Source organism: Rhagoletis zephyria, unplaced genomic scaffold (genome assembly GCF_001687245.7).
Source record: "Rhagoletis zephyria isolate East Lansing unplaced genomic scaffold, Rhagoletis_zephyria_1.1 Rzeph_scaffold_04655, whole genome shotgun sequence".
In the NCBI taxonomy this organism is placed as follows: Eukaryota; Metazoa; Arthropoda; class Insecta; order Diptera; family Tephritidae; genus Rhagoletis; species Rhagoletis zephyria.
The window spans coordinates 12,064-21,457 of NW_016161738.1; the positions used below are offsets into that span (position 1 = coordinate 12,064).

The 9,394-nt window shown below is 34.3% G+C and overlaps 2 protein-coding genes across 2 annotated transcripts; both read left to right on the forward strand.

Annotated features, from left to right (window-relative positions):
- Nucleotides 1-133: 133 nt before the first annotated feature.
- On the forward strand, nt 134-3,439 carry Rlip (Ral interacting protein). Its single transcript, XM_017626508.1, has 5 exons — nt 134-372; nt 442-580; nt 631-1,188; nt 1,275-1,583; nt 1,805-3,439. Exons 1-5 carry the CDS (start codon nt 273-275, stop codon nt 2,742-2,744), a joined length of 2,046 nt encoding a protein of 681 aa, XP_017481997.1. The 5' UTR covers nt 134-272; the 3' UTR covers nt 2,745-3,439.
- Nucleotides 3,440-4,096: 657 nt separating this feature from the next.
- Mdh2 (malate dehydrogenase 2) lies at nt 4,097-9,019 on the forward strand. Its single transcript, XM_017626515.1, has 3 exons — nt 4,097-4,363; nt 4,587-4,794; nt 8,772-9,019. Exons 1-3 carry the CDS (start codon nt 4,298-4,300, stop codon nt 9,002-9,004), a joined length of 507 nt encoding a protein of 168 aa, XP_017482004.1. The 5' UTR covers nt 4,097-4,297; the 3' UTR covers nt 9,005-9,019.
- The last annotated feature ends 375 nt before the right edge of the window (nt 9,020-9,394 follow it).

The following is a 9,394-nucleotide window of genomic DNA, read 5'->3' on the forward strand; positions in this document are numbered from 1 at the left end:
AACCCGACACTCACACATGTACTCGTTGCTGGGGTAACCAACAACGGATGCTTGAAATCGCCGACGAGCTTTAGCGCTCCAATTTAGGGACGGCAGTTACGTATTTGCTGCACTGTGTCCGATAAAACTTTTATCGATTATTGGGAGCGATGTTGTCATTTAACAGCTGTTCTGTTGACAAATGAGAAAAATGTAAACTGCGGAGTTCTCTACGGTAAATAATTTTCTTGTTTATTTATTAATAAATAAAACACTCAGACCGTAAATAAATAATGGATTTCGACAGTCCGGATGTGGAAAAAGATTTTCCTGGGCTGTATGCCTCTGAGGGCGGAGATGGAAAATCGAAAAAGAGCAAAGAAGATAGCGATTGTAAGTCGGCATTTTGCAAATTGAAAATAAATTAAATCTGTTTAATAAGAAATTCAAATATGTTTGCAGATAGCGAAAGCGACCATGATAAATTAAGTAAAAAGGACTTGCTTATTGGTAGAAGAAAGGACAAGAAAGATAAAGGCAAAGACCGCGGTTATGCGGCGTTGGAGGGAGAAAGCTCTCCAGAGGAGGATTTGGATGCCAAGTAAGTTTTCTGTCTGTGGAAAAGTATGATATTTTTTAATGTCTCTGTAGAAGTCCATCGAAATCCAAAAAATCAAAGGCATTCAAATTTGCTTCTTCAAAAAGTAAAGAGAAGCGTGAAAAGTCGCGTGATAAGGAAAAGTCGGAGAAGGAGGCACGGGAAGATGAAAAACCGCAGGAAAAGGTAAAGACTGAAAAAGAAAAGGATCATAAGAAGAAAGATAAGGAGCGCAAGGAAAAAGAAAAGAAAGAAAAATCAAAAGATAAAGAAAAGGATAAAGACAAAAAGGACAAGAAGGCAAAACAAGTAAACAATGTATCTGTGGAAGTACTTGAATTGGGCGACGTACAGCCAGTTTTCGGAGTTTCAATTAGTTTAGCCACGGAACGGAGCCGCTGTCATGACGGTGTTGACCTACCGCTTGTGGTGCGCGATTGTATAGACTACCTTCAAGAGCACGCTCTTAAAAGTGATCAAATCTATAAAGTAGAACCGTTAAAAACACGCATCCAACATTTCAAGCGTCTGTATAATAATAGAGAAAGGCAACCAGAAACAGATGAATTGGATATACCAACGGCCTGCGCGCTGTTGAAATTGTTTTTACGGTACATATTACAATGCTTTCATATTTTAAAGTTAAACTGTATCTTGTATGTTTTTTTTTTACTTGTAATTTTTGTGTTTATTTTAGTGAATTGCCTGAACCGATTTTAACCACGGATTTGATATCACGTTTTGAAGATGCAGCATCAATTAATTCACTTAGCAAACAACAGGAGGAGCTAAAACAACTACTTGAACTACTTCCCAGCTGCAACCGAACACTGTTATCATGGATTCAACTCCACTTTAACGCGGTTATTCTACATGGTAAACATAATAAACTAACAACCGAATCGTTGGCAATGCTGTTAAGCCCGCCGATGCAGATGTCACACCGGCTGTTGGTTGCGCTGTTATCTCAAAGTGAGATCTTGTTTGCTGATATGACTCTTATCAAGTAAGTAAATTAAGTAAAACTGAAAAGATCTCGAACATCTTGATAAGATAGAAAAAATCTGTTTTAATATGTAAAACAAGTTAAGAATAGATTGTTGCTTCAAACAAGCAGTATGTTGTCAAGACGAAAACCGCATCGCCTTTACAGACTCGTCAAAATGATCATAAAGTAGAAAATATGGAATTAAGATAAAATTTTTGTTGACTTATTCTTTCATACAGATATGTTCCTCCAATAACAGCATCAAGTCCGAAACTCCCAGAAACTCCGGAAGAAATTCAAGTAGAGCTACGCAAACAAGAAAGCTTACTAGCTCAAATTCACGCAGAAATGAATGCTGGTTTCGTTTCCAAAAAACGCGAGGAACAGCTATGGGAAGTGCAACGCATAATTACTCAACTTAAACGCAAATTACGCAGCTTTGAGAAGCGACAAGAAAAGTCAATGGAAGAGTCACAAACAGCCAGCACATGTACACTACCCAATAGCAGTGACTCGACTGACTCAAAATCCACCCAACCACTTCAAGGTTGTGATGCACCCCTCGTTAATGGATCGGCCAAAACGCCCATAAAACCCGTGTTTATTAATGAGGAAACTAAAATTAAAACTAATACCAAGTTTACTACCGAGTCACCGGAAACAACTGCAACAAGGAGTTCTTTAACCCACGACAATGTAGATTATGAAGCAACTAACGTATTGCAAAATGAACCACAAAATGTCATCCATTCGGAAGAATCGCAACTTGCAGTAGATGGTACACATCCTGATGGATTTTACATTGATGAAGATTCTTCCTTCCTAATGGTACCTAAGACACATCCTGAATATTCTGAACTAATTAGATTGCAATTAGAAAGTCAGGAGTTACTTGCTTGGAAGAATCAATTACAGGCGCGTATTACTGCAGAAAGAGCGGAAGTATTAAGGCTAAAACAACAACATCAACAGCTATTGGCTGCAAATTGTGCAAATGTAGCCTCAGACGATGCTGCGGCTGGTGGCGATGGTGATTACGAAAAAATAATAGAGCACTATTTACGCGAGAACACCTTATTGGAACATAAAAAGCAAATGCTTGTGCAAGAGATATTCGACGAGAGGCGCGAATGCATTGCAATGCAAGTGGAATTGGCGCTGCAAAAATTTAAAATTTAACGAACAAATACATAGGTCTAAATATGTACATATGTTTAGGCGCGTACCGCCATAAACATCTATTTATGCAAAAAAAGTTTTTATATTTTTTAGGTACAAGTCCCTTTCTTGCTGGAAGATATTCATAACTCAACAATACAAAAAACGGCTTTAAAGCTTTTTCATTTCTTTTCAATGTTTTCCTACTGATCAATCGCAAATAAAAACTAACAATAATAAAAGTAACAAGTGTAAAATTTAATACAGAGGTTAAAGCTATAAACAAAAGTTATTTTGGTTTCTCTGATCGAAATGTGATTACTTTCCTGCTATATTTGCTAACCAAAGTGGAAATGAGTAAAGCTGCACAATTGACCCTAATTTTGACACAACATAAAAGAGAAGCCATTTTAGATTATGACAATCTTCCAGGAAACGAGCGATATATACACACATACAGTCAGTGTCAAATGTATTTAAGTGTACACCTTATTCCAACTATTTTCATGAAAATTTTTTTCATGTTTCAACCATTAATTTTGTAGAATTTTTTTGTCTATTTTTGTATGGAAGAAAATGCGCAACACCCTCCACAAAAAAAAAATAATCTAAAGAGACAACAGTAATTCCGAGCGACTTTGAACTTGCACTTTATTTTACTAAAATTGAACGGGCTAGCAAACTGCATACTCTAAAATTTTCTAGAAATTCTGAATGAAAATATTGAAATTTTGATGAACGTTTTTCGAACTTTATACAAAGTGTGAAACTTTGATTTATATGGTTTATGTTAAATAATAATCTATATTTTCATAAATAATTATTGAAAAAAAATTTTCATGAAAATAATTGCGAATATTATATTATAACAACGTATTCACTTATATTACACAGTGAATTGTATGTATATAGCACAGTTCAAAAGTATTTATAAATAAATATGTTTTCTGCTTTTAAAATATCTGAACATCTTTAGATTAAGAAATTATCAGATTGTCAATAGTTTGTACAAAACAATTGATAATATTTTATTGATCAAAAACAAAAAATATTGAGATTATTTTAACTACTCAGTGCATATGTAGCAATGTAAGTAAATCTACTTAATTAATAAAATTACACGCTTGCAAAAAGATCCAATTTTCCAATTACTCGGCTTATTAAACAAAAACCGAATTAATTCTTTTTTAAATTACTTTAAAATGCAAAACAAAAAGTTCTAATTAGTAGTTCCCTAGTAGTAGAGGCATTAAAGTGCCACCAACTTCAAGCAGGCGAAGGCATTGTACGTGAACGTCAAATCGTAGCACATACACAAATGTACATGCAGAACGTACATGTTTTGATTGCGCAGCCGCTGGCATGCGGTTATCAGACGCGTCGCTGTCGCTTATGTCAAATTGGTCTACGTTCCTCTGCTTCCGTGTACATGGAGTGTCGTTGTTATTGTTGTGAATTCGTTGACTTCGCTGCTTTGTAGCTCGCAAATTTTTTTAGGAAAGAATCAGCAGCCATCGAAGCAGGAAGAGGTTAAAGCGAGTGCACTTAATTTTGTAAAGTAAAAAAATAGCAAAATGTTGAAGCAAGTAACCAAACAATTGGCTATCCAATCCGTGAGGAATTTCGCTACCACAAAGCAGGTGATTATCAATTATTTATTGCAAAGAATTCAGTAAAACAGCTCAGTTCCAATATGCCGTGAAGTGACGAGTGCATGCAGTTTACGTAATCATCACAGTAAAGTAATGATTTAGGAAAATATTAATAAAATAATACGAAAAATCTGAGTGAATGAAATCTTCTCCAAATATGACGCCGTATTTGCAATGGCAAATGTTAAAATATGTTGAATTTATATTTCAGAACAACTTCAAGGTCACAGTATGCGGTGCCTCTGGTGGTATTGGACAGCCCCTTTCGCTGTTATTGAAGAACAACCCATTGGTTACGAACCTGTCACTGTATGATATCGTGCACACACCCGGCGTTGCTGCCGATTTGTCGCACATTGACACCCAAAGTACCACTGAGGGACACGTGGGACCAGAGCAATTGGGCAAAGCTCTAAAAAGTAAGTTTATCATCTTGAATTGTATTTCATCATAATTACAACAAAAGAGTAGGTTTTCTGCGCGATGCCTTCGATTTAAATGAAACTTTGCACGTATGCTACTTTCACAGCAAAGCCCATAACATAATTTCAGGAGCTACCCAGTAGATAATTTCAGGAGTTAAAAGCCGTTCAGAAAGGCCTTACTGAGACCCCAGAGGCCTTCCACTACACATTCCTTTCTCCTTTCTTTTTTGTATGGAGTGGCACAAATTGAAGGGCTACTTCTTTCGCTACCCATGAGAAGCCTTCCAGATGTGCTTTTATAGGACGTACTTCAGAGGGCCTTTTGGAGGAGTTCTTTTAAAGTGGCTTTTATATATAAAAATCATACATCTTTGAAGTATTTGCTAAGGTTTATATCAAATTTGTGTTATTGCAACTTAAATGTTTATGGAAATTCATTTGTAATGCTAAATAATATAAATTTATGCATTCGCTTACATTGTAAATGGATTAGCCCTTCTAGAAGGCATGCAAGGAAGCACTTTTTTTTGTGTAGGCCTCTTTGAATAGCTTTACTTAAGAAGGCCTACCTAAATTATCTTCAGGGTAAGAGACCTTCGGAAAGCCTTCCTGGCAGTAAAGATGCCTTCCACTCTGCATTCCTTTTTCATTTCCTTTTTGCATGGAGTGACAAATTAAAGATCTGCTTTCACGGCCAACAAACGAATATAAAATTCACTATGGGTAAAGAAAACGTAGGAAAAATAAACTATTTGGACATAACAATTAACCCTTTCCGGTCAAATCCGTCCCTGATGAATATAAAAATGTTTCCTCTTAATTGCAAGGACCATAGAGCCTCATAATACAAAAAGTTAAAAAAAAAAATATATACTCAAAAGTTGTTTTGGGTAGCTATTAGGGCTACCTCAAGTCCGCAAAGGAGTAAAAGCACTCAAGAAAACTCAATAAATATTTCACTAAGTTTGACGGAATAAAACTTTTATTTCAATGAAAATGAACTTATATATGTACAAAATAATTGTTTTTACTGCAGATATTTTGGAATGAATATTTTATATCTTTTTAAGTATCTTTAGTTAAGATTTATATAGAGAAATTTTGAAAAATTTCAGATACAATTACAATATAAAATACAAATGAAGGTTTTAATAAACCTTACCGGTGTTTCTGCCTTCAGTAGATCAAGAAATCAAAAACCTACCCTTTACTGGAACAACAGCGCACAAGCTCTTCAAAAACAACGGCAAAAACCACCCTAATTGCCTGTTCAACTGCAACCTTTGCGGACGTTTTTACAAGACACTTAAAAAAAAAAAGTTGGAAACTTTCATTCTGTCAGAAGTTATGCTACTTTTTCTCCTGATGTTCCGCATACACGACCACGTGGCAGCACCTAATTGCACGCTTCTTATATGCGAATGAGGCATGTGAATATTCGTGAATAGTACATATCGCACACGATCTTCAAAAGTGACACAATTCAAAATTTGGCAATTCACACCTTATCGATTTTGATTGTGAGGGTTGCGGTTACCATGTACGCACTGCAAATGTTTTTCATCGGATAAACAGAATTGAAGTTACGAACAATTAAAAGGCTAAACCTATGAAAAGCGCGTTTTGAAAATAATTGGTTTCGAAATTTTTTTTTTATATAGGAGCCCCTCCCCTAAATTTCATCCTGGCTACGCCCATGCGAACAGCTGATCGGAATTTTGTTTACACACAAAAGCATAAATAAAAAATAAAAAAAACACGAAAAGAATATAAATTAAAGTTTGCTAAAGGGTGTGTTCAGAAATGCATCAAGCCAAAGCATCAGACGCTTTTATTTCTAAACTATAATTGTTGCAAATGTCCAATATGCGCAACCACGGTTAAATGCCTAATTGGAACGTAATTGCGTAAATAAGGTATTTTCATCAGTTGTAGTTTATAAGTAAAAGAGACTGATGCTTTGGCTTGATGCATTTCGGAACGCACCCAAAGCTGCATTTACATGGATCGATTTCTGTCGACTGGAAAATTGAATAAGAAATCGACTAGCCCAAGCATTTACATTTTACGGTTGTACGCCAAAAATCGACTAGAAAATCGAAATATTGAAGAATTGATAGAATTTCTGCATACTTAGCTCAATTTTTTTATTTTTATTTTTATTTTTTGGATTATGACACCTGCAGCAAATGTGCGATATGTATATGCATATGTCTATATGTTAAAGATCATGCGCTTCTGACGTAACGAAAATAAAAACAACTTATGAATCACAAGTGCATAATGGAATCTTATCAGCATGGAAAAATTACAAAAGCTATGAGTATTAAAATATTATTTGCATCAACAGCTATTTGTTCGTATTAAATTAAAATTTATAATTTTTGGGTTGTATTAAATATGTGTATGTATGTATGTGAGAGATATTGCATAAGCAATATTTGGTTGTAATTAGATGGAAATAATGGCTGCTAAGGAGAGAAAGTGCAATTACCTTTAAATTGTTGTAGTACAATGCGCATTGTGGTGAGAAAAGAAACGATAAATGAATGCTCAGCGGAAGGCGTCTTGATCCTTCATGCATTATGAAATGTAGCTTAAGTAATGAAAGGACATTTTGTACTCTTAATCGACACCAAAGGACCTGAATTTTAAGATGTGATACAAAAAACTTAAAAAATTAAAAAAAAACTACAAAGCCTATATCCTCCTACACACATAAGGTATGTCTTTATGTATGTACATATGTATGCACACATTTTCAAAAACTACTTACGTAACATCATTTCAGTGATATATGTATGTATGTTAAAGCTTAAACAGATGGCAGCATTGATCCGGATTAACTCAGACGTAATGGCTTGTATTAGAACAGTAATAAATCCGTCTGGTCATTAATACTTAGTTTGTAATTTTTCGCGTAATAAATTAAGGGGAAATAAAGGGAAAAGTATACAAACAAGCTTTCATTTGAGGGAACTAAGAATGCTTGAAAATTGCGTTCGTGAAAGTACGAAGACTTAATCACATTGCATTTTGCTTAAAGTGAATTGTTCTCACTATTTTCTATGGCTAACTTATAAAGCATACCTGTTTCTTACGTTTCCATCACTATTTGGATTTTATTTAACACAAAATAGCTTAAAATTCGAATTGGCTTAATTTACACGCACTTTTCACATCAAATGAATTTTTTCACATGCATTGACTTTGAAGAATGATAAATGTTCAATCACCATAAAATGTCACTCTATTTTCTTTAAAAAGGCATTACAGAAATCCGTTTTTGAAAAATAAAAATTTTTGACTTTTGTCTATGGGGCAGTCCACTGTGCATTGTTCGAATTCTTCTAAGTAGCAAGTTATACCACTTATTAATTCTTTAAATACAAGTTTCTTTTAGATTAAGTTTGAATGGATTATTGATATTTTTTGAAAAAAAGTAGCTGCTAATTTGGAACCTTGTGGAACTCCCGTTTGCACTGGTCTATTTGAACTTCTTCTATTATTTATTTCACCATATTTTTCCCTATTTGTTAAGAAACTTTCAAAGATTTGCAATTCGTTTCCACTTATTCTCAATTCTGCAAGTAATATTATCAAATCATTGTTGAAAATATAAACTAAGGCATTTGTAATATTAACTAAAAATCACGTTGATTCCTTTTCAAGTTTGAAATTGGTAATATTAATTAATTTTTAGTTGACGTTTCTCTCAGTGTAAACAAGGACAAAAGCATGCCCTTTTACAGTGTTGAGTGTAACACAAAACACATTTTTCACCGTGGAAGGGCAACATTTTTTTTTTGAAGAAACTTTGCTCTTTCAGTTACAAACGAAAGCAGTTTCGCTCTCTTAACTTAAAGAATTAAACTTCATGCAGAAAATTGTCAGATGACCAATTTTCAACTCTATTTAGACTGTACTAAAAACAAAATAACTTAAGTTCATATTTTATTTTATTTCTAAAGATGCTGATGTTGTTGTAATTCCTGCTGGTGTACCACGTAAGCCTGGCATGACCCGTGATGACCTGTTCAACGTGAATGCTGGTATTATTCGCGACATTGCCAATGAAATTTCTAAGAGCTGCCCCAAGGCCCTGGTGGCCATCATCACCAACCCTGTTAACACCTGCGTTCCAATTGCTGCTGAAATTCTCAAGAAGGTAAACCAAATGTTTTATAGCTACATATATACATAGTATTGTCTACTACTGTATTTATCAGTTGTATTAATACTTACATACATATATGTACATATGTACATTAGGGTGCCCATCGAAAATGTTTTTTTTTTTGGAATTTTCAAGACTACCCCCTTATTTTATTCGTTTTTATGAGAAATATTATTGCCTATTTTTATAAATTTTTTAAAGGTCATTTTAGAGGTCGCGACCTGTCGATTTAGGTCAGAAAATACGATTTTGTAGATTTATGAGTTTTTGAATGACTATTTTTGATTCGATTTCAAAGTCGAATATGATCTGAGAAGCGGATATATAGGCCTTTAAAATGGTATATGATAAATTAAAAGGGACCCATAAATTCTAAAATTTTTATGCGATTGCAATAAATGCGGTATCAGTTTATTT

What these genes read in the sequence shown, in the direction of transcription:
- Rlip (XM_017626508.1), top strand. Translation starts at nt 273, where the DNA reads ATGGATTTCGACAGTCCGGATGTGGAAAAAGATTTTCCTGGGCTGTAT. An exon ending in GAGCAAAGAAGATAGCGATT is followed by an intron (nt 373 to 441) that starts GTAAGTCGGCAT and finishes ATATGTTTGCAG; the next exon opens with ATAGCGAAAGCGACCATGAT. An exon ending in GCTGATATGACTCTTATCAA is followed by an intron (nt 1,584 to 1,804) that starts GTAAGTAAATTA and finishes TCTTTCATACAG; the next exon opens with ATATGTTCCTCCAATAACAG.
- Mdh2 (XM_017626515.1), top strand. Translation starts at nt 4,298, where the DNA reads ATGTTGAAGCAAGTAACCAAACAATTGGCTATCCAATCCGTGAGGAAT. An exon ending in ATTTCGCTACCACAAAGCAG is followed by an intron (nt 4,364 to 4,586) that starts GTGATTATCAAT and finishes TTTATATTTCAG; the next exon opens with AACAACTTCAAGGTCACAGT. An exon ending in ATTGGGCAAAGCTCTAAAAA is followed by an intron (nt 4,795 to 8,771) that starts GTAAGTTTATCA and finishes TTATTTCTAAAG; the next exon opens with ATGCTGATGTTGTTGTAATT.